This window comes from Sitophilus oryzae, unplaced genomic scaffold (assembly GCF_002938485.1).
Source record: "Sitophilus oryzae breed Bouriz unplaced genomic scaffold, Soryzae_2.0 scaffold_1058_pilon_pilon, whole genome shotgun sequence".
Classification (NCBI taxonomy): domain Eukaryota; kingdom Metazoa; phylum Arthropoda; class Insecta; order Coleoptera; family Curculionidae; genus Sitophilus; species Sitophilus oryzae.
In genome coordinates this window covers 895,593-921,661 of record NW_022145680.1, presented here as the reverse complement: position 1 = coordinate 921,661, position 26,069 = coordinate 895,593, and the positions used below count along the sequence as shown (strand labels likewise).

The window sequence follows — 26,069 nt, the reverse complement described above, 5'->3', positions numbered from 1 at the left end:
TACTCGTTTGCTCATCGTCATAAAAAACAATTTTCATACAACAAATTAGGGACAAGATTTTTATCTGTATACATATTTATAGTATACCGAATCTGTGATCGTATCAACGGATAACGGTAGTCCTAAGATTGCCCTTAACATTACTCTAAGAAATTAAGCTCAAGAACTTAAGGAAGTGCCATTCATACTTCTACTGATCTTAAGAATATTCTAGTAAGAGCTTGCGCTCATATGAAATATATGTTTTGAACTAACCCAACTTCACAAATATTTTTAGAATTTCGAATACTAGAGACACTAATTCTTACATTAATAATTTCTAGACCAAAAAAAATAAATAATTTATTAACTTTATAAACCGTCAAATTCAACATGTGAAATATTATTTCGAGAATTCTTAAAACCTCTAGTTTTGAGCATGTATGTCTTAGGACCCATTAGAACTAGGGCTACTGTTAAGATCAATACGTTGCAAGCATGAATACCACCGTTTGTTAACGTTGATTACTTTTCATTTTGTTAAAGTATTTTTCTTTCCACGATAAAGCGATTTGGTTCTATACAAATTCGACTAAAGCAGGTCTCCGTTTACGTTCTGGCCAGGCTGAATTTGGGCAGACATAGGCCGAATTTAGTCTCGATCCCCGAGAAAATGAGAACGGAGACTGAATAGCCCCCCACATGGTCGGGATTGGATGGGGCGCGGTCGCCACCTATCGACGTCACTTTCAGTTCGGAGCCGGTTGGTCGACTGCAAGGAAAAACTGTATTAGTAGAAGAAAAAATCACTAAAATACAATTGAAGAGTCGCCTCAAAGAACGTTGTAAGTAACAATTATCAAATTTTTCAGAAGCTAAAAACGATTTCGTTCTTTAAAAAATGAGCGAGTTTAAAAAATGAGCGATTCGGAAAATATTCCCTCTGACATTGAAGAAGAGGTATTCAGAGCCATTTCTGATCAAGATCGAAACAGAAGTATGAATATACATACTCTAAATATGAAAAATAGTGCACCGAAAAAAAGTACACAACTATGGAAATGAAAAGGTACTCATAATATGTTTTTCCAACTTATCCGCTGCTTATAAGCCTTCGTCTATTTGGGCTTTCTATTCAATGATACGTACTATGATATCTATTAAAATGAATATAATATGCTTTATCAGGCATTTACTTGAAAGGTTGTTCAAACTCTATCATTAACCTTTATAATAAATAAGTTTTCATTTTTTTATAATTATTATCCATAGAACAGTTTATTTGTATTTAGTAGGTATTTAGTGCAAAATAAATGTTTTACAAAATATTTTTTTCTCTTTGGTAGTCATCTAAACAAGGAGTGCGGTAATGAAAATGCGTGAGTTAAGAAGCTCTTCCTCCCCCTAGGTGCCGTCTCGGTTGAGGTTGGCGACCACTATGGCAAAATCTTCCCTATGTTGGGCTCGATGTATTAAAGTATTCCCGTTTGAAATATTTGTCCAATCTCGTATATTTCCAAGCCACGATTTCTTCTTCCTTCCTATGCCGCGCTTTCCCTTCTTTTGAAGTATTAGCTGAAGCTGTTCGTAGTCTTCGTGTCTCATTATATGCCCGAGGTAAGCGGTTTTCCTTATTTTTGTTGTGTTGACTAAGTGGGTACGGGTGTTTATTCTGGTCAGTACTTCCACATTTGTTGTTCTAGTGGTCCAGCTTATACGTAGCATTCGCCTATAAAGCCACATTTCGAATGCTTCCACCTTCCTGAGGTTCTCCTGTTTTAGGGTCCAAGTTACGCACCCGTACAGCAACAAAGGCCAAACGTAGCACTTGAGTGTTCTCAACCTTACCCCTATGGACAAACGCGGGTTGCAGAGTACGCTTCGCATCTTAACGAATCCTGCAAGAGCGATTTCTATTCTCCTTCTAATCTCTATAGAGTGGTCGAGCTGACTGTTTATTTCCCTGCCCAGGTAACAGTACTTTTGTACATTATGTAAAGTGGTGTTATTAACAACAATGTCTAATTGAGGGTGATCTTGAGAGGTCCGAGAGGTCCGAGAAAACACCATAGTTTTGGTGTTAGATGCGTTTACCTCCAAACCCATTCTGGTACTGTGCTCTGTAGCTGTTTTTTAGACTGTCCGATCACTACGGTGTCATCTGCGTAACGGAGGTTGTTAATTACTATTCCATTTAGTTTAGCTCCTTCAGCTCGATCTTCCAACGATTGTTTGATTATGTACTCCGAGTACACATTAAATAACAATGGGGAGAGAAGGCAGCCTTGACGTACCCCTCTTTGGATATCTACGTAAGAGGTGTTTCCAGTTGATGTTCGGACGCATCCCTTATGGTTCCAGTATATATTACGAATTACAATGATGTCATGGTTATCTACTCCGATTTCCTGGAGGATGTCTATTAGTTTTTCATGTTGTATGCGGTCGAAAGTCTTCATGTAGTCTACGAAGCAGACATAAAGATCCTTCTTTACCGCCAAGTATCTTTCAGCTATTAAGGTTAGGCCCAGGATAGCCTCTCTTGCTCCTGTTCCTTTTCTGAAGCATACTGCGATCGACTTAGGTAGTTGTCGCACTTGGAGCGTATCCGATTAAAAATGATCCTCATCATTATCTTAGCAGCATGGCTCATAAGGCAGATGGTTCTGTGGTCCTCGCACTTCCTTGCTTTATTTTTCTTTGGAAGAGGTGCGAACGTAGAAGTCAGCCAGTCCTGGGGTAGGATACCGCTTTCGTAGATGACGTTCATTCAGAAGCGCTTAACTCACTCAAAATGCGTGAGTTAAGGGCTTCTTAACTCACTGAAGTAGATAAAAAACTTTACCTCACGTAATAGTGTACTTACATCGGTATTCCATGAAACAAACTCCATTTCGTAAAATATGTTAGTTACAACGGTCTTTGAGCCGACTTTTCAATTATTGCTTTTGTTTTTTTTTTAGAGACGAAATTGAAGACTAAAGGGGAGCTAAAAGTATGTATAAAATTCGTTAATATTTGATCAAGGAATATGTGCATAAAGGTTCCTTAAATGCTGCAACTGAGCATTAAAATGCAATTTTCGAAAAAAAAAGTAAAATGGAATATAACTGGGAGCAACATTATTTTATTTATTATACACTGGGAGCCCGAGTCTTTATAATTTACAAGTAGTCGTACAATAAAAAACTTTCTCGGTATTTTCAAATAAATTTGGAAAGGTATACACGGTGTTCCTTAATGACATGCTAATATTTAAGAAAGTGATTCTTGGACCTATTCTAAGAAAAAAACTTAAATGTATGAATATATGTCCTAAACATCTTATCTTTTGAGATGATGCATATTTTGAGATACAAAAAAGCATTGCTCAGATCACGTCGGGGTCACCAATTATGGGTACGGGGTCACCATTATGGGTGCTCAACGCTGGGGCCGTTCAACACCTTCAACTAAACACTTCTCAATTTAACAACTTTATTCTTAATTCAGTTATTATACATCGAACAATGCCATGAGATCATAAGCATTATGGAGCACACACACAACCAAAGAGTCTCTCTCTCTCTGTCTCTCTCTCTCTCTCTAACCTAAACATAACCCTAGTTAATCCTAACCACAGATCATATCTAAAATCTATCTCTAGACGTACCACAGACTTGGTAAATAGGGAGGGTAAGATCACATGACCCCACAATTATGATATTGTCGCGCCATCTAGTATTCTACTTGTGCAATTTTAGCTCTTTCATTTCGAGTATTTTTCTGTTGCGTAGCTAGATATTCTGTGCTGCTAGTCATCCAATTTATGTGGTTTGGATTTTAGTGCGTGTGACAGAGAATAATATAAATGACGGGTTGACTGACGGAGAAACAAAATCAAAAGCGACATACAGTGTTGCCGATTTTTTACGTTTGTAGAAAAATGTGTGTAGAAAAATATAAAGTATTTTAAAAACTTTCATGTACACTACTGAAATGATGATAATATATCTATACTAAATATAATCTATTACAGCCGTAGTAAAATGAGTAATTAATAGTGAAAAATAATGTTTCAACCCTGGATGCAACATTTTTCGTAAACGCCTACTTGTGCGGTTCGAAATTTTGATGTAAAATCCGGCAATACCGCATAGAAGAAATGGGTCGACCCAATTTATATAAATAATTTAATACATTTGATTTTCCATTAAGCTGTCTACATCACTGTCTTACACGTTAAAATCCAGACCGCACAGTTTCGATGACCAAATCGGTATATTCGTAATGCTTGTTTTTTACTAAGTATATGTTTTGTATTTTTTTGGGAAATCACTAGTAAAATATATAAACCCTGTTTTATACTTACGTTCCTCCAAAATCGACGTAGATCGTCCTTTGAAGAAGTTCATAAGTTAATAGAGTAACACCAAATTGTGGGGAAGATCTGAACACACGGGCTATTAAAGAAATACATAATTTGTTTTATATATCATCGCAATTACCTACAAATAAAATTTTAATTTAATATGACGTTAAAAATTATTTGTTATAAGCAGCAATAATATCCAAAAAATATATAATCTATAAATTATAAATCCCGTGGCGTTTTACAAACAATAAAAGCTTTGTTTCTTCAATTTTTTCCTTTATTTTATTATAGTGGTGATATGCCCAAATTTTGACGTAATGGACACCCTAGAGAAATATCTACAGAAGAATAAGCAATCTTTATACTTAATACTGCTTTAGTATTCAATCAATTCAGTTATTGAATATTAAAAAATATAGATGTGTATTAATAAAAACTGTAATAGTTTAGAAATCAAAAATCATGATGAATGATGAAATGATAACCTTGAGACCTACTTATTATAACATATGATAAAAAAACGGTGTCAAAGACTGCTCGTGAATAACAATCGGTAATAATTTTGGCAAGGTCAATCTCTATACGTCATTTATTAAAAATTGACATAAAATTTGTAAGAATTAACACAAATTATAGAAAGATTAAAAAGGATAGAGCGCTGCTGTCAGACACACAAATCTATTTCCAAAAAAATATTTTTTCTCGAAATTTAAACTACACCATTTAAAATTCATTTTTACTCAATATAAAAACAAATCACAACCTTCTTAAGGCCAGCTCCAGTAAGCGCCATTAAAAAATAAAGAAGAGTATGAGCTATTGTGATTCCTTTTTCGAGTGCATGGTATTATAAAATAATTATCGAAGTATTCTAATTAATAACTTACCAACTGAACCTTTCCAGAACGCCCTGAAACCTTCCTCTCTATAAATCTTCCTCGTGGCATCTAAAACTCCACTGCAGGTCGTTTGTCCCGCTCCACACTGGTTTAAAGCCTACCAAAAGCGGCTGAAACATCTTACTATCTGAATAATTGGATGAAACCCGGTATACCCCCGTTTTTTGAAGTGCTAAATTCAAATTTTAAATCTGTTTTGGACTAAAAAAATGTCTAGCCCGCAAAAAGCAATTTTGAAAATATTTTTGAAGGTTTTCTTGCAATTTATCCATCTTAATCTTCATAAAACCTTGGTCAAAAAATTTCCTAAATACCAAGTGGGGTACAAATGCACCCAAACTTTTTTTTTCTTGAAATTCGTTTCTTCTAGCAGGCACAAAAATACCTTTTTATTGTAAGAAATAATATATTATTATGTTTATTATATAAGTATTCAGTGAACATCGATAAAACAAATAATGTACCAACAGATACATACCCAATATTGTAATATACAATATGAAATGATTATTATTATATTAATAGGAAAAAATAATATTAGTGTTATCGACACCTATGATCCTTATGATAGGCAGTCATTTTCACGCCGTGCCTGCACCCCGTGTCCGCTGATGTTGGCGAGTAGCGGAGTAGTAGGCTTTGGAAACAGTTGAATGTCGGAGATTGTTGATTTCGGCCGAGAGAAGACATTGTTTGTCAAGATAGAATTATATTTTAAATATCAATTTCTGTTAAATATATTAATCTCCCGATTACATTAGTGCCATTTTTACCGCTCTAATAATCAACTTTTTTTCATCTGCTGATAATGAAAATTGATTTTCCAACCATTCATTCAAGCCCATATCCTTTATTATAACATCGCACAACTCCCGGTATGAAACTCGAAAACTCTATATGTATTACGAGGTATCCCGTTTCACAAACTTATACTCACACGCAAGCTAGAAGAAGCTATTTGTTTTTATTTTGGGTTTTTTATTAATAAACCGTCATTGAAGTCTTGTTGAGCAGGTTTCCGTGGAGCAATGGGTAAAGTTTCGGGCCATGAAGCGAAAGACCTTAGATCGAATCTCGGACGGTGCAAGGATATTTTATTTATTCTGTTATTTTTTTTTTGATATCTGGTATTAATGTAAATTGATTGTGGGCTATACTATGTAGTAAGGTAGTATGTAGTACGGCTAGTATGTAAGTAAGATAATCTTTAGTTATTGACGCATTACTAACGAAATTAATAATTTTTGATTAGATTAAGATGATTTATTAAATGTTTTATAATTAGTAGGATATCCCATGGCCGAACAACACACTTATTTGCTGGAAATAATATTAAAAATATTTCTTCGTTTTACGGTAAAGGAATTTGAAACGATTTTTTTGCTCAATAGGCAAGTTTAGGCAGCTGATTTTTGTATAATTTGTTAGATTACTCTTTGTAGAATGTAAATATAGCAACTAAAACACAAAGGAGCGTAAAGGTTTTTTTAAATGACCTAAAATAGAAGAAATTTTAAACCAATCGTAGCTATTGCCCTAAAAACCTTTTCAATTAAAATTTTCGAAAACCCAATATTTTTAAATAATTGACAGAATTATATATTATGGTTATAATAAAAGAGTAGATCAGTTTTTAATGCCTACCACAATAGCGAAGAGAATTTTCAAAGTATTGTCATTTTTGCATATTTTTATCCTTCCATTTCCACTGATTATTTACACACGAAGAAAGCTTTTATTCAAAAAAGTTGTATCAGTGCTGGATTCTACGGGAAATATACTATAAGAAACGAGTTTAGAATTAACGAAATCTTGACTTCTAAAAAATAGGGTTTCTGCCGCCTCTGAACCAGTGTGCGCTCTAGCCACCACTTGTAACCGCGTCTTGATGACGTCAGCAGGTGTGACCAAGGAAGCTGCGGGAATACCAGCGATCGCACCAGTGACTAAGAGCGATATGGGAGCGTTATAACCGTTTTTATCAGCTAAACTAAAATATTTTTTTTCGGTATTATTATTAGATTTTAAGTTCATTTATTTTTTTTGAATAAAATATGATCTTTTAATTTTATTTAAAAGCGTTTTTGGCGTGCATCGCACCACGTGCCACCACTGGTTTAATACTATACAGAATATCGGCATGAACCTAGGAAATACCATGAAAATTTTAAAGATGATGATTAAGTTTTTTCCATTTTATTTTACAGAGAAAATTATTTGGAACTTTTTAAAAAAACTCCATAAAATGAAGCAAATTGTTAATTTTCAATAGCTTTTACGAATTCCTTTTAGAGTCATAAGCAATCATGCTAACAATTTCACAGCTTCAAATTGAATTTTTTATTCTATTCAATGAAATTGGCGTTATTGTTACCAAAAATAATTTTAAAAGAAATCTTTTTTAATGCCATATTGACTTTATACGTGCCAAAAATAATTTGTAAATATAAAGTACACAACTGATGAAAAAATATGTGGTATTGGAGGAAATAATGTACAGGCTGTAAAGGATCCTTTTCTGTACATTTTCCAAGTAGACCACACTGTTATTAAAGACTAAAAATGTAACGATAAGAATTCTGACAGGAACAATTATTAAAGATTGTAAATATAAAAATATTAATATTGATAAGGATCATAGAGAAGTAATAAATGGAAATGAATGAAATATTCTGTTATAAGTGGAAAATGAAAAACAAGTAGTACCAGAATACTTGAATAAATAGTTGAAAAACATCCTACCACTGCTTGGCGAATTTTGAACCAGCATAATTTTAAGTCATTTAAATATTCCGAACACCAAGATATATTGGACGGGGGTGAAGAACGTAGGGCAGATTTTCTTCATTTTATAATACACAAGGACTTAATTTTGTGAATCGTTTAGTGTTTAATAAATAAATTTTATTTTGAAACAGTGTGTTTACTTATCTACGAAATACAGGTGGCGCACCTCATTCGCCTCGGTTGATTATACGAAAACGGAAAGATGTAGAAACCAAAATTTTTATGGGTATATGTAGAGAGACAATGTGCATAAATGGGCATAACTGGAGAGGGCATAACTTGATTATATAGTATGTAGTAACAATTATTGTTAGTCGTAAGAATATATTAGTTTTAGGAATTTATTTGAATACATAGGTATTGAGTATTAACTTTGTGTTCATTACATTACTGTTATGTTTTTGCAATTCTAATATTGTTGTGGGTTGAGTATGAGTGGCTAATGTAGCCAGACTTCGCCCATATATATTTTTCAATAAAGACGTTTATTATTCTTATTATATTCAGGGTAGAAAACACCTCTGCAGAGAGACATGATGATGCAGAGAGACATCATAATGACAACGAGTCCTATAAAAAATTTAAATATAACCTTAAAAAATATTTACTGGAAAGGGCATAATTTGATTATATAGTATGTAGTAACAATTGCCAGTCATAAGAATATATTAGTAGTAGGAATTTGTTTGTATACATAGGTATTGAGTAATAACTTTGTGTTCATTACATTACTATTATGATTTTGCAATTCTAATATTGTTGTGGGTTGAGTATGAGTGGCTAATGTAGCCAGACTTCGCCCATATATATATTTCAGTAAAGACGTTTATTATTATTATTATCAATAAACAATTATTGTGATAGAAATAACCTTTTAACCTTTTATAAAAATTTTTTAACATTTTAATTTATTTTGTGATCGTATTTTATAATTTTGACCTCTGTTTGACTATTGGAATTTTCTATTATTCTGATTGTAATTGTTTTAGCTTTCTGGGCCTGATGATGGAAATTGTTTAAGTCCCGAAACATGTCGCCCCCTGCTTTTTTTGAAGCATTTAAATTTAAATAAACATCTTAAAGATGGTGAGTTATTTGTCCCCTTACCCGCCTTCAGAGGTGTTTTACTTTGATATTATTATTATATTCAGGGTAGAAAACACCTCTGCAGAGAGACATGATGATGCAGAAGGACATCATGATGACAATGAGTCATCATGATGTCCTTCTGGTCAATTTATAACACCTCCTAACTTTAAGATGGAAGACTATCGCACAGCCATTTGATTATATAGTATGTAGTAACAATTGTCACTCACGTAAGAATATATTAGTAGTAGGAATTTTGGTTTGTAATACATCGGTATTAATTATTAACTTTGTGTTCATTACATTACTATGATGATTTTGCAATACTAATTTTTGTTGTGGGTTGAGTATATGGTGGCTAATGTAGCCAGACTTCGCCCATATATATTTTTCAATAAAGACGTTTATCATTATTATTATATTCAGGTAGAAAACACCTCTGCAGAGAGACATGCTGATGCAGAGAGACATTATGATGAGTATGATGACAATGCGTCATATAAAAAATTTATATATAACCTTAAAAAATATTTGGAGATGGCACAGCTGGAGAGGGCATAACTGGAGAGGGCATAACTTGATTATATAGTATGTAGTAACAATTATTGTTAGTCGTAAGAATATATTAGTTTTAGGAATTTGTTTGAATACCTAGGTATTGAGTATTAACTTTGTGTTCATTACATTACTATGATGATTTTGCAATTCTAATTTTGTTGTGGGTTGAGTATGAGTGGCTAATGTAGCCAGACTTCGCCCATATATATTTTTCAATAAAGACGTTTATTATTCTTATTATATTCAGGGTAGAAAACACCTCTGCAGAGAGACATCATAATGACAATGAGTCCTATAAAAAATTTAAATATAACCTTAAAAATATTTACTGGAAAGGGCATAATTTGATTATATAGTATGTAGTAACAATTGTCAGTCGTAAAAATATATTAGTAGTAGGAATTTGTTTGTATACATAGGTACTGAGTATTAACTTTGTGTTCATTACATTACTATGATGATTTTGCAATTCTAATTTTGTTGTGGGTTGAGTATGAGTGGCTAATGTAGCCAGACTTCGCCCATATATATTTTTCAATAAAGACGTTTATTATTATTATTATATTCAGGTAGAAAACACCTCTGCAGAGAGACATGCTGATGCAGAGAGACATTATGATGAGTATGATGACAATGAGTCATATAAAAAATTTATATATAACCTTAAAAAATATTTACTGGAGAGGGCATAACTTGATTATATAGTATGTAGTAACAATTATTGTTAGTCGTAAGAATAGATTAGTTTTAGGAATTTGTTTGAATACATAGGTATTGAGTATTAACTTTGTGTTCATTACATTACTATTATGATTTTGCAATTCTAATATTGTTGTGGGTTGAGTATGAGTGGCTAATGTAGCCAGACTTCGCCCATATATATTTTTCAATAAAGACGTTTATTATTCTTATTATATTCAGGGTAGAAAACACCTCTGCAGAGAGACATCATAATGACAATGAGTCCTATAAAAAATTTAAATATAACCTTAAAAAATATTTACTGGAAAGGGCATAATTTGATTATATAGTATGTAGTAACAATTGTCAGTCGTAAAAATATATTAGTAGTAGGAATTTGTTTGTATACATAGGTACTGAGTATTAACTTTGTGTTCATTACATTACTATGATGATTTTGCAATTCTAATTTTGTTGTGGGTTGAGTATGAGTGGCTAATGTAGCCAGACTTCGCCCATATATATTTTTCAATAAAGACGTTTATTATTATTATTATATTCAGGGTAGAAAACACCTCTGCAGAGAGACATGATGATGCAGAGAGACATTATGATGAATATGATGACATTGAGTCATATAAAAAAATTATATATAACCTTAAAAAATATTTACCGGAAAGGGCATAATTTGATTATATAGTATGTAGTAATAATTGTTAGTCGTAAGAATATATTAGTAGTAGGAATTTGTATGAATACATAGGTATTGAGTATTAACTTTGTGGTCATTACATTACTATGATGATTTTGTAATTCTAATTTTGTTGTAGGTTGAGTATGAGTGGTTAATGTAGCTAGACTTCGCCCATATATATTTTTCAATAAAGACGTTTATTATTATTATTATATTTAGGGTGTGTTATTATTATTATATTATATTCAATGACACCTCTGCAGAGACATCATGATGACAATGAGTCATTTAAATATGTATGTTTGTATACATAGGAATTGAGTATTAACTTTGTGTTCCTTACATTACTATGATGATTTTGTAATTCTAATTTTGTTCTGGATTGAGTATGAGTGGCTAATGTAGCTAGACTTCGCACATATATATTTTTCAATAAAGACGTTTATTATTATTATTTTATTATTATATTCAAGGTAGTTGTTATTATAGGTTCGGATAGATGTTTTCCAACTTTAATATATGGGTGGTTGTCTCTATAGAGTTCATTTATAATTTCTATTAGGTTTCTATCAGTTACTATTATTTCTAGAGCTTCCCAAAGTTTCGAGCGTGGTACATTATCGTATGCCTTCTCTAGATCTATAAAGGCTATGTGGACTTCTCTATCTACGGCAATTTGTTTTTACAGTAGTTGTTGTAAGGTGAACAGGTTATCGACACAAGACCTTCCTGGCCTAAATCCGCTCTGGTCTTCTCCGATTTTGTGACCTACATTAGCCCGAAGTTTATTTTGTATTATTTTACCATATAAGCGACTTAACGAGCTATTGATGCTAATACCTCTATAGCAGTTTGGATCTTTTCTGTTGCCTTTTTTGAAAATGGATACAATATGTGAGACTTTCCATTCCGTAGGAATTTTGATTTGGTAGCAAACCATATTCATCAGATTAGTGATTCGCTCTAGTAAGTGGTTTCCTCCATATTTAAGTAGCTCTGCCGCAATATTGCCTGGTCCAGGCGATCTTCCATTTTTCATAGTGCTTAGAGCTTTTTTCACTTCTGCAATCTCGATTGTTAACCGATTGGCGTGAGTAATAGTAGGCGTTTCTTGGCTAGTAAATTCCGGTCTTCCCTCTACAAATAATGTCTTATAGTGTGTGTGCCAATTGTCTAGACTAATCCATTTATCGAATAGTTCAGTATTTGGTGTTTTTAGCTTTTTTATTACTTCACTGCTTTGTGCTCCTCCGACAGTGTTTTCAATTTCAATGCATTTATTTTCCCAAGATATGTTCTTTTCCTCTGTTATAGCTGATCGTAGTTGACGGTTTTTTAATTTGTACTGTTCTCTGTTTTGAGAATTTTTTTGAGTCAGCCATTTCTGGTAGGATTGCAGTTAGTTGGTAGGATTGCAGGCAAGGTTGCAGTATATCTCCATTGCTCTTTAATATATACATAGAAGTTGCATTAAAAGAGTGGAAACGAAAATGTGGTGGAATGGGTATACCAGTGGGAGAACATATTTTATATTCGCTCAGCTTTGCTGATGACCAAGTGGTGATCGCTCAAGATTCTTACGACCTAGAGTTTATGTTAAACAGGCTACATGAAGAATATGAAAGATGGGGATTAAAAATCAGCTTTAAGAAAACCGAATTTCTGGTGTGTGTGGTTATCCGAGTTAACCACACACACCAGAAATTCAAACCAATTTCGAACTTCTGCTGAATGTTGAAGTGCAGCTTAGCCAGGTAGAACAATTTAAATATTTGGGCGTTAATATTAACAAAAGAGGCCTCGAACAACAGGAAGTTAAGATAAGGATTCAGAACGCAAAACGAGTAATCGGATGCTTAAACTGAGTTTGGTGGGATAGACACATATCCAAGAGGAATAAAAAACGACTTGGACAGAGCCTGGTTGAATCCGTCTTGTGCTATGGATGTGAGGTATGGACGGTTAACTCTGATTTGCGCAGAAGACTTCTTGCCACCGAAATGGACTACCTCAGGCGAAGCGCACGAGTATCTAGAAGGGAGTGCGTGCGCAACGAAGTGATAAGAAGAAGAGAGAGAAGATCGCTGAAATGGTTTGGGCACCTCATGAGAATGCCAGATGATCGATGGCCAAAACGAGTCTTTCAATGGGTTCCGCCACAACGAAGAAAACGAGGAAGACCACGACGATCCTGGAACGACGGAATAAGAGAATCCATGGAAGCTCGGCAATTAGAGGACGATGATGTCTTTGATAGACTGGCTTGTAGACGGGAAACGGGAAGACTGCGTCAGCAGTAGGAGACTTACCCTAATGATTTGTTTGTTATGGTAATGGTTTCCACCCATATATAATATATATATATATATATATATATATATATCCTCATGATATCCAGAACAAAATTAAATTACAAAAGCAATCATAGTAATGTGGAACACAAAGTTATTACTGAATTCCTATGTATACAAACATACATCTTTAAATGACTCATTGTCATCATGATGTTTCTCTGCATCATCATGTCTCTCTGCAGAGGTGTTTTCTACCCTATTCTATAATATACTAATATATCTACTATATATATATATATATATATATATATATATATATATATCCTTGATATATATATATATATATATATATATATATATATATATATATATATATATATATATATATATATATATAGTAGATATATTAGTATATTATAGAATAGGGTAGAAAACACCTCTGCAGAGAGACATGATGATGCAGAGAAACATCATGATGACAATGAGTCATTTAAAGATGTATGTTTGTATACATAGGAATTCAGTAATAACTATGTGTTCCTTACATTACTATGATGATTTTGTAATTCTAATTTTGTTCTGGATGAGTATGAGTGGCTAATGTAGCTAGGCTTCGCACATATATATTTTTCAATAAAGACGTTTATTATTATATTCAGGGTGGAAAATACCTCTGCAGAGAGACATGATGATGCAGAGAGACATCATGATGACTGCAGATTAACACAACTACCCCTTTTTTGTCCCAACTGATAAGAGTCTATGGTTTATTTATACACACCAATTCCATTCTTTAAATAGCTAAACTTCGCCCATATATATTTTTCAATAAATACGTTTATTATTATTATTATATTCAAGGTGGAGAACAGCTCTGCAGAGAAACATGATGATGCAGAGAGACATCATGATGACAATGAGTCCTATAAAAAATTTAAATATAACCTTAAAAAATATTTACTAGTAATGGCATAATTTGTTTATATAGTATGTAGTAACAATTGTCAGTCGTAAGAATATATTAGTAGTAGGATTTTGTTTCAATATGTAGTATATATTGAGTATTGACTTTGTGTTCATTACATTACTATGATGATTTTGTAATTCTAATTTTGTTGTGGGTTGAGTATGAGTGGCTAATGTAGCTAGACATCTCTCTCTCGCCCATATATTTTTTCAATAAAGACGTTTATTATTATTATATTCAGGGTAGAAAACACCTCTGCAGAGAGACATTATGATGACAATGAGTCATATAAAAAATTTAAATAAAACCTTAAAAAATATTTACTGGAGAGGGCACCATTCTTTAAATAACTAGACTTCGCCCATATATAATTTTCAATAAAGACGTTTATTATTATTATTATTATATTCAAGGTGGAAAACAGCTCTGCAGAGAAACATGATGATGCAGAGAGACATCATGATGACTGCAGATTAACACGATCACCCCTTTTTTGTCCCAACCGACAAGACTCACTGGTTTATTTATACACACCAAGGTAAGTAAAGAACCTTAAGACATATTTACGTAGACTTATTTTAAGTACTTATTGTATAAAAAAACACTAAGGCAGGTTATACATACTTTATTATGTTCTTAAAAACTAAATATTTCTAATATTTTTAGGTATTACCGGTTTTGCGATTTTACGCATCGGGCAGCTACCAGGAAATTACTGTATCAAACAGTTTTGTGGCCATTAGGTAATCATCAATTAGCCGAGCGATAATGAGGTCACAAAAGCACTAAACCGGCCTGAATTTGATAATATTATTATAAAGTCTCCTCAAACCATTAATGAGCTGCAAACTATTCGAACCAGATAATATATGAACGTGAAATCGAAATGCCCAGAAATATTTTTTATGGTGATTTATTAAAAATCGTTTTAAAAACAGTTTTCTTCTTCTGATCTACAGGCCTTTAGATTTCATTAAAAGTACGAGTTTCCTGGAATAATTGGCTGCATTGATAGTACTCATGTGAGCATTGTGGCCCGAGAGACGACTAATGATGAGCATGTCTATATAAATAGGAAGATTTTTTATTTACTTAATGTACAGCTCGTAAGTTTATTAGAAAGGAAATTTTGAACAGTACCTTTCGCATGAATATATTCCTTTTCAGATTTGTGATGATATTCTTAAAATGTTAAATGTCAACTCAAGATTCCTCCCCCCTATATTTTACATTCTATAACACTGTCAAAATTAACTAACTAACGTTTTAACGACTAACTAGTGATAATTCATTCAAATATAAGGTATTTTATGTATATTGTAACAAATTATATAAATAATTTAACAACAACTCACCAAGAAAAAATAAAAAATAACAATATCAAAAAACATCTAAATTATTTTCTAAAAATCCAGACATTAAAATATTGAGAGCAGATAAAACCAACAAAACTGTTATTATGCATAAAGTACATTGTAGTACAACGCAAAAACGAATAATCTACTTACCAAAAAAATATATTAAAAAAAGCAGTATCCCACAAATAACTACCAAAAAAATCTAATAAAATTGTTGAGGAATGGGAAAAAATTAATATATTTCTCCCCAAATAGCAAAAAAAAATAAAAATTGGAAATGCTGTTCCAATTTACGGTCTTCCAAGATTGCCCAAGACGGAATACCCTTAAAGCCAATCGTTTCTTGTGTCCAGTTACCAATGCAAAATTTATGATTTTTTTTAAAGCAAATACTAAGTAATATTGTTTATCAAAATGAACTATTATCTTAAAAATTCTAGACAATTTAAAGAAAAAATTAAACATATGAATATTCCAGAAAGTTATGTCCTAATATCACTTGATGTTGTATCACTTTATAGAGTCATGTGGGGTAAGCATACGCGGCGAATAAGTGTCCGCAGTACCTATCCTGCGAATGCTACGGATGACAGCTTGTCGAGACTTATCGTGTTTAGTTCGGGTCTAACCACCAAGCGAGAATGCTGTGTAACAAGCGTGCAGCACAATGCAATGGGAGCTTACGCGCCAATATTGTTTTTACGCGGATTTGTTATTTATTTTGTTGAAATTGATTTCCACACTAAAGGCAAGTTAATAGTCGGATTGAATAATATAGTGCCTGGGAGCAGGACAAATTAATCAATTATTTGTGTCAATCTACGTATTTTGTCTAAGGTAAGTAATACTTCGAAATTTTATTATTTTTATTTTACATGATGGGATGGGGTAAGTGTCCGGAGGTAACTGTCCGCACAAATTAAATGCGTATACTTACCCCGTCATATTTTTTTTGCCTTCTAGACTGAAAATGCCTCGCAAATATATAAGGAAATGTCCGGACCGGAAAGTCTGCACACAACAGCAGATTGATGCAGCCAAAAAGTTAATGGAAGAGGGAAAATCGAAAAGAAAAGCCGCAGACATTGTTGGAGTCGATGAGAGTACTCTGAGAAAACGTCTGAAACTAAATTCCACTGCAATATCAATGGGAAGATATAAACCAACATTTACTCGTGAACAAGAGGTAAAACTAATCGAACTTATCTAAATTTAATGCTAAGCTATTAGTAGGTACTTATTTTACTTATGTTTTAAAAAATCATCATATTTCTGTTGCAACTATATTTCATTTGTGAATTTATTATTTTGTGAACAGAGACGTGCATTTAAAAAAATCCCGTTATTTTCAACTACATCAAGCATCGTCACCATCGTAATAAATACAGTAAGAATGAAATGCGATTTTATTTTGTTTTCAGGAAGAAATTTACAACCATTGCAAAGCTAGTGACGAGAGGTTCTACGGTCTCACTTTGAACGCATTGAGAAATTTTAGTTTTTTTTTTTTTTTTTTTTATAAAGAATAATTTGTTGCTAAAACGTACAAAAAATGGCAGGAAAAGACTGGTATAATGAAGTTTCATAAACAGCCATCGAATTTGTCTTTAAAGCAAACTACACCTACAAGCATAGCAAGAGCAATTGGTTTCAATAAAGTACAAGTAGATAGATTTTATGCCAACTTAAAAGAGCTTCAAAAAAATATAACTTTGCTCCAGGTCGAATATATAATATGGATGAGACTGGTATCAGTACGGTTCCCAAAAAAACACCTAAAGTCATATCCCTGAAAGGGAAAAAAAATGTTAACAAAATAGTTTCCGGAGAACGTGGTCAAACTATAACTGCAGTTTGCTGTGTCAGTGCTACTGGAAATTATGTGCCGCCTGCATTTATTTTTCCTCGAAAAAGAATGAAGGGGGAACTTATGGATGGAGCTCCTGCTGGTAGTATTGGCATGACATCTGATTCCGGGTTCATCAACGGGGACTTATATTTACAGTGGCTGATACACTTCAAGGACTACACTTCACCAACTGTCAATAATCCTGTGCTACTGATTATTGACAATCATTCGAGCCATATTATCCTGCAAGCTACTCTGTATTGCAGAGAGAACAACATCGTTGTGCTTACCTTGCCACCACATAGTAGTCATAAACTACAACCCTTGGATAGGGCCATTTACAGTCCTCTGAAAAGTCAGTACTCAATCGAAGCTGATAAATGGATGGCACAGCATCCTGGTAGATCTATTAACCAATATCAAGTGACATCTATTTTCGACAGAGCGTTTAAGAAACTTGCTACTGTGAGTAATGCAGCTTCAGTATTCAGGGTCACTGGAATATATCCTTTCGATAATGATATGTTTACAGAAACAGACTTTGCACCGTCTGCAGTTACGGATATGTTTAGTCCATCTGCTGATCCTGTAGCTAGAAATATACCTTCTCCGAGTTCTGTAAACGCAGTAGACGTTCTGGAGACGCAAAGCCATGAAGCTATATCTGTTGCACCTGCTGCACAACCATCAATTTCTTCTGCGACTGTTGATTTAGAAGATACTCAAGAAATTGTGGGGCATACCATTACGATTACTGCTGAAGTGCATCACCAACCAAGTTCGCCACTACCTATACAACATATTAGTTTGACTGTTGATGAAGTTTCGATGGAAACTGCAGCTGGGATTAACCAAGCCAATGACCAATTACACGCCCTTGCTGACCCATTGGACCGAATAGATACATATCTGGAAGAACCAATTACTTCGCCTGCTGTTCTCCAAAACATTTCCAATACTCTTGAGTCCCACATTCCCTTAATAAATATAAGCCCACTACCAAAAGCAACACATATTCAGACACGACGCAAAAAAGCTAGCAAGTCGGAAATAATAACTGGCAGTCCGTTTAAAAAGATTTTAGAGGTGAAACAAAAAAAAATTGAAGAAAAAACTGGGACAAAAAAACCAAAGACCAGAGGCAAGCCAAAGAAGAAAAATGATACTAAGAAAGACAAAACTACCGACAAAATAACATCTTCAAAAGAAGAATATTACTGTCCGTTATGTAGAGAAAAGTATGGAGATACAGCCGAGGTGTGGATACAGTGCTCAATTTGTAAGTCTTGGTGGCACGAGGCCTGTACCAGTTACGAGAAGGGCATATTTACATGTGATCTTTGTGCAATTAGTAATTAACTTAACTTGCGTACACTTTGTCGATGGTGCGTACACTTGGCCGAAGGTGTGCGGACACTTTCCCACCGATGCGGGTAAAAACCCGCATTTTCTTTGTTGATTAAATTATTAAGTAAAACTTATAATTATTGTTAGAATTGTAATTTTATGTTTTGTTGTTCTTCACAAATGTATAACAAAGTTTTTCTTTTCATTATTTTTTTTTTTTTTTTTTTTTTTAATTTAATTAAAAAATGCGTACATTTACCCCACATGACTCTACTAGTATCCCGATAGAGGTAGATTGTGAAATCACCAAGAAAAAATAGAAAAAAATATGCAGATATTCCAGGGAATAGAATACAAGCAATTAGAGGGTTGTGCTATGAGGGCTTCCATGTCGAATATAGTGGCACAGAATGTGATGGAACATTTTATGACAGTTAGAGTACTACATTCCTTTTTTCCATAGATATGTAGACGACTGTATTATAACTCTTCCAAAAGATAAAATTGGAAGTAGAGAACTAATTTCAAACAAATAGATTATTTCTGTGGACGTCACAATTTGATAATAAAACAAAAACTAGAAACCGAGTTGCTGTACTAAGAAAAGCCCGGTAAATTTGAATTTCAACTCAAACCACTCATTATCTCAGACAATATCAGAATAATAGGTTAAAGCGAAATAGTGTTATTTTTGTAGAACGCGCGAATAACCGGGTGCGTCTTAAAAAAGTGCCATCCTACATCTTTTTTATTTTTTTTCAAAATAAAGAAGAAACGAGAGATTTGGTCGTCGTCACTTCCTGTTGACTTCCAATGACTACAACTTTTGAATTTAAAATGGCTCCCTCGATATATTTCTACTTTATTCCTCTTCTTCTTCAGAAAATAATTGAAGCCAGAAGATTACAAAAAAGATAATAGCTGATGGCATTGCGAAATACATAGATACAGAATTAGTAATTATCACATTCGAAGGTAAAATTATCCTCCAGGCTATAAAAATCGAATACTGTGAAGTAAGAGTGGACGTATATGTCAGCCCTGTGATCTTGTGCTTTAATTGTATGGGGTATGGGCATTCGATTAAGCAATGTAGAAGCAAAACAGGGTGTTCCTAAATGTGTCGAAAGAACATGGAATATCCCGTTTACACAAGATAAAGATGCGCCTGCATTTATTGTAATAAGATAAATCACGTCACCACAGGATAACTGCCCAGAGTTACATAGGAGACAAGAGAGCACAATAAAAGAGATAATGGCGGCAGAGAACATTTCATATTTCGACGCTAGAAGTAAATTACCTATCAGAGGTCATGAGAAAAACAATGGAGGCGTCAGGTGTCTCATTAGAGATATCACAATATGTGTTGGAAAAAATGTAAGTGGAAACGCTCAGATAGATAATACAGAGACTAATATTTCCTTGGAAGATATGGAGTTGGAAGTACTTCCGGGAAGTTCAGAACATACACCCTTAATAACAATGGACACCCCTAATAACAAAAAAAGTTTAAAAATCATATAATAATACGAATATACGCGTACAGTCAGAAATTTGACAGGTGGAACGAAATTTATTTATTAGACCTTAAAAATGTGTGTGTGTTTTTTTTTTTTTTTATTTTATTCTTATTATAAACGAAGAGATACGAAATCTCAAGGCAAAAAAATAAGAAAATTACATTTTTTTGTGTTTTACCGATGCAAAATATCAATGAGTTTTTAATACAAATAGAGCCACAAATCAAATTACCCACATAGGTGCCTGAAAACCATTTAAAATCTGGCCACAACTCAAATTTGTATCTAAAACTGCCTTAATTCGAATTATTTTCTGCAAACACACACTAATATATCAGAAACTACGCTATAACTCTAGTTACGGCACTTTTATAATCGTAATCGCAAATGCGATATCAAGTTAAGCCACATTTATGGCGCTTTTTATCGGAACTTATTTGACAGGATTATTTTTAAACTAAGCAACAAGTTGAAACGCGACGATTATTATTCATCGTTCTCTCTACTTTATCATTGTTATTGGCTGAAACACATACAATCATTGTAATTTAAAGTGTTTTTAATATAATTAGTAATAAAAAAAAAAAATTATTTTGTTGTTTTTTACGTGTTATAACATGACTGAAACATCCATGTTGAAAAGAAGTTTGTTGTTAGCCCTCAAAAACATGGAAAGCTCCAACAAGGAAAATAAGGTAAGTACTTAAATGGTATGGATTATCGTAACTTATTTTTAGTGGTAACAAACTACATAATAGGTTACCAAAAAACTGTCTAGTAGACGTTAAAAAAAATTCTACATTCGAGCCGTCCCGAAACTAAAACTTTCGCTATGATTTTTTATTAATTCAAAAATGTCACTTTTCCTGCAGCAGTCAGGAAAAGACAACTTCTGGTATAATTTATTTAATAGAAAATACCACTTTACTTAAATAATGTAGGTATCGAAAGTAGCTATTTCCGGGCCAATTTTTGTTTTGTACGGAATGTACTTTCGGGGCTGCGTTCACGGCAGGCTATAACCAAACCGAAAATGGCATTACCAATACCGTTATTGTCAAAAGCCAGGGATATGTGACAAGCTGCAGCCTATTTGGAAAGCAATTATGTCGATTTTGGCATGACTATAGCTTGCCGTGAACCACAGAGTTCTATAAAGTTTCGCTTCCGTGAACGCAGCTCGGGACGATTTTGGGCATTAAGTAGGCGGCCTTGGAAATAACGTCAACTTGGTTTTTATTATATTAAAAAACCGTTAGGTAACCATAATAAACCAAAATCCATTAGGTATGTCGTATGACCAGCGACATTTGGGTGATTTTGCTTTTCAATCTATGTTTTCTAACGAAAAAATATTGTACGTAACGCGAGCTAAAGGTGGTTTTACGAGAGTCGGGGGATTCCAAGACTCGCCTACGGCTCGTACTAGAAACTACTTCTCCCGTAAAATATTTATTTCAGAACTTGTTACCTAAATTACTATTACACGTAACATTACCTAAATCTTAAAAAAATATTTTTTTCAGTTATTAGATTCGTCAGAATCTGGTGTTACTGCTAATCACCAAGAAATAAACAATATTAATGTCGAACCAGAAATGGACACCCTGATAGACCAAAATGTCAAGGTACTTTTTATTAAAAGTATACACAATACTAAGGGCTGGCAAAGATTAGTCTTGGGTCAATATTTCCGTATATAAGAAGAGTACAATGCGTTTATAATGCACTGAACAAAGAAAGAACAGTAAACACGTTGCCAAACGTATGAAATGAATCGAGAAACTGTGCACATTGCTAAGAGACGTGAAAGGGGATATAGCAGATTTGTCGCAGTTGACCGGTCGACTCAATCAGTACCTCTGTCAGTACTTAAAATTCAAGGGAAAGGTGTACATCATGCGTTCAGCTTCACGATTTAATTACGTCTCGTGATACTTTCTTTGTTTATTTATTAACGAGTCGTTGTAATTTTCCTTATAGCTTGAAAATTTTTAAGTGCAAGCTAGAAACACTTGCATTTTTGGTAAAAATAAGTGGAATTGAGTTGGTTTTCGACAGTGGTCGGGCTATTAGAACTCTGAATTCAAAAATCGATATCTCGAAATCTATTAGAAATAATTGATTGTAGTTTTTTCAAAAACTTTCTTAATATTTCTGCTGTATTTTCTTCATAGACAATAAGTGAAAATCTTTATCAAAAATTACACGACTGCTGAAAATTGCTATGCTCTAAAAGTAAATAGATGGGTTGTTTACAATTTTTGAATGGAAAAAAACAACCTTATCGATTTTTACTTATGTAAACATATTGTAAAAGATCCTATCTTCAAAATAAAAAAGTTTCAATATCTAAAGTGTTTCTTGAGTTATGGCGTGTTATGTGTTAAAAAGTTCAGTTTTTAAATTATCGCGATTACTGACGTTTTCTCGTTATAAAAAAAATGACACCTTAAAGATATCCTTATAATTCCATTTCAGATGCTCAGAAACATTTCTAATGATTTTATCTAGTTATCTTTTCGAAAAAAAAAGTCTTTTAAAAATAAGCGGTTTGCGATCGTGATTTTACTTTACTTGATAGGGAAAGGCGTACCGGCAACGCCGCAACAGCACTCGGTCGCATTTCTCTCACTCCGACTTAGTAAAATCCCTATGCGATTTACTTCCACACATGTAAATACCGACCCAAGAGTAACAGTTGTCAGCACGGTATACTACAAATAACTTGAAAATTGAACTAAGACTTTGTACTTTATTTTTTGTAGGTCCTGTACATAGAGCCTATAGCTCCTAACGATCCCGATGTAGTTGAATTTGTTCCTGCGAGTAAGTTTAACATTGAAACCAACAATGTTGAGATTATTTACCGACCCATAGAAGAGAATATTAGTCTTTCAATCAACATTGCTTCTGATGACCTCAACAAAGACATTGATTTGGATTTTTTTGACAAAGAAGTTATTAATTCAAATGAAGAGTTCCTTCTTGAAAATGAAACTACGGATGTCGCTGAAATTATTTCAAATGAAGTTCCATCAAGAGCTTTCAGAGAAACAAGTACTGAAAAGGGTAAGTGTTGCACGCTATATACTAAAAGACACTAAAAATATTTTTCTTAATGAAGGGGTGATGCTGGAAAATAAAAATGTGGTTGAAAAGGGTACCGAAGAAATTTCCAGTACTTCACAATTAACTACTAATACTGACAAGGACTACATTCCAGAAGATATTGAAAATTGAAGTGTATCATCTGTATCATCAATAGATGTAGAAACACAGAAAACAAATCGTTCTAGAAAACGCAAAAGAAATGAAAATAATTGGAAGCAAAATCAAGTCAAGAAAAATAAAAATGAGGGTAAGTCATATATAAGTTCAAAAGGACGGACTATTCCGGAAAAAAAGATGGGCCCTACTTGTGAAGAAAAATGTAAGTACAACTGCTCAATTAAAATAAGGGAAGATCAGAGAAACCAACTCTTCCGAATGTATTGGGAATTGGGAGATGTCACGAAGCAAAGATCTTTTATTTCATATAATACCAAAGAAATAAAACCAAAATACAGATCGTCTACAAATAATTATAGATCGCTTAATAGAGACTTTTTTTTAAATTTTCCTATTGATGGGAACAAAGACAGGGTGTGTAAGAAGTTTTTTATGAAAACTTTAGGTATATGAGATAGAACCGTTAGGACTGCTTTTGCAAAAACTGATTTTAATGGAATAGTAAAGGGTGACAATAGGGAAAAGCACGATAGACATAGAGTGGTTGATCTTAAAATCAAAGAGTCCATTAGAGATCATATTAACTCAATTGACAGGGTCCCTTCTCATTACTGCAGAGCTGATAGTAAGCGAGAATATATATTTGATGATATTACATTAAGTGAGCTATATCGAATGTATGTTAATTGTTGTGAAGCTACAAACATACTTCCTGGAACAAAGTCACTTTATTCTAATATTTTCAACAACGAATTCAACATAGGATTTCAACAGCCAAAAAAGGATCAATGTCAGCTCTGCATGCGATTTAATAATAGCACAGAGGAGCAGAAAGAAACGTATGAACGACACCAACTCCAAAAAACTTTGTCTAGGGAAGAGAAAAACAACGACACAGAGACCACAAAGACTGACAAAAACACCAAAGTATTTTGTTTCGATCTAGAAGCTGTTTTACTCACCCCCACTTCATCTCTTCGATCCACAAAAAGGACAGTAAGAAAGAGTGTTCAAATTATAGAGGTATATCGGTAACGAGTATATTTAACCGACAATATGGGAAAATTTTGAGGGACCTAATAGAAGAAGAATATCATATAAATGAAGAGCAATCTGGATTCCGTTTGTTGTAGTGTTTTGACAATTTATTTTTCAGATGAATATGCGAATTCCGTCAATGATGTGCGAAGATTGCACCAAAAAACTTCTCCAGACACATGCCTTCCTATCGATGGCCGAGAGCTCTATGAGAGTTTTAGAGTATGCGCAAGAACCGGAGAATGCCGAGGAACTGAACTGCGCGTAAGTTGAAGCCATAATTAGAGTTTCTGTACAAGTGCTGTTGTTCTATCAATTATAATTCAGTTATCCTTTTTCTCTTTTTGTCCATCCCTTATATCCACAGAAATACCGAAGATAGAGACAGAAACCAAGCTTCAATCAGGGTAAGTTATTTAATAATTTTTTAAACAAATTACTTAAAAATTGGCAACCAGCGAAACTTATTTTACTTATACAGGTCCTTCGATTTAAAAGAATTGAAATAGACATTAGAAGTACCTTAGAATTTTGATGACGGTGAGTGAGTCACTGTCGAAGTCAAAGAAGTTTGGGTGGCACTAATTCATAATCCTTGAATTATTAAAAGGCAAACATGTAAGAAACTAAATTAAAAATCATCGAATTTTCATAAACTAATTTACAATTTTTATTTAATTCTGCATTTTTATACTAACTTTTAACGTTTTGTATGTGACTGGATCTTCAATTCATAATTTTTACAGGAAAAGGAATACTCTTGTATTACCTGCCTACAGAACCACTCTTTAAAGAAGATGGATAAATCCCTCGTAATTGTATATGAGAGCGTGGCCAAAAGAAAGGTGTAATTTATTGTATTTCTTGTGTTGTAGTGGTTTGACAGTTTATTTTTCAGTTGAATATGCGAATTCCCTCAATGATGTTCGAAGATTGCACCAAAAAACTCCTCCAGACACATGCCTTCCTATCGATGGCCGAGAGTTCTATGAGAGTTTTAGAGTATGCGCAAGAACCGGAGAATGCCGAGGAACTGAACTGCGCGTAAGTTGAAGCCATAATTAGGGTTTCTGCACAAGTGCTGTTGTTCTATCAATTATAATTCAGTTATCCTTTTTCCCTTTTTGTCCATCCCTTATATCCACAGAAATACCGAAGATCGAGACAGAAACCAAGCTTCAATCAGGGTAAGTTATTTAATAATTTTTTAAACAAATTAAATAAAAATTCGCAATCAGCGAAACTTATTTTACTTATACAGGTCCTTCGATTTAAAAGAATTGAAATAGACATTACAAGTACCTTAGAATTTTGATGACGGTGAGTGAGTCACTGTCGAAGTCAAAGAAGTTTGGGTGGCACTAATTCAAAATCCTTGAATTATTAAAAGGCAAACATGTAAACAACTAAATTAAAAATCA

At 33.4% G+C, this 26,069-nt stretch overlaps 2 protein-coding genes, 2 long non-coding RNA genes and 1 pseudogene across 4 annotated transcripts; 4 read left to right on the top strand and 1 right to left on the bottom strand.

Moving 5' to 3' along the window:
* Positions 1-366: 366 nt before the first annotated feature.
* LOC115875952 lies at positions 367-5,763 on the bottom strand. The gene is made up of 3 exons (XR_004049073.1): positions 5,221-5,763; positions 4,331-4,421; positions 367-751 (listed from the first exon to the last, which is right to left on the bottom strand). It is a non-coding gene; the product is annotated as an uncharacterized LOC115875952 (long non-coding RNA).
* A 6,778-nt stretch (positions 5,764-12,541) lies between these two features.
* LOC115875769 lies at positions 12,542-13,341 on the top strand. Its single transcript, XM_030891276.1, has 2 exons — positions 12,542-12,706; positions 12,958-13,341. The coding sequence occupies exons 1-2, from the start codon at positions 12,542-12,544 to the stop codon at positions 13,339-13,341; spliced, it is 549 nt and encodes a 182-aa protein (XP_030747136.1).
* Positions 13,342-14,454: 1,113 nt separating this feature from the next.
* Positions 14,455-15,667, top strand: LOC115875962. The gene is made up of 2 exons (XR_004049075.1): positions 14,455-14,840; positions 14,969-15,667. It is a non-coding gene; the product is annotated as an uncharacterized LOC115875962 (long non-coding RNA).
* Positions 15,668-17,395: 1,728 nt separating this feature from the next.
* Positions 17,396-18,597, top strand: LOC115875762 (annotated as a pseudogene).
* A 3,276-nt stretch (positions 18,598-21,873) lies between these two features.
* LOC115875943 lies at positions 21,874-24,690 on the top strand. Its single transcript, XM_030891551.1, has 3 exons — positions 21,874-22,007; positions 23,148-23,451; positions 23,507-24,690. Exons 1-3 carry the CDS (start codon positions 21,978-21,980, stop codon positions 23,620-23,622), a joined length of 450 nt encoding a protein of 149 aa, XP_030747411.1. The 5' UTR covers positions 21,874-21,977; the 3' UTR covers positions 23,623-24,690.
* The last annotated feature ends 1,379 nt before the right edge of the window (positions 24,691-26,069 follow it).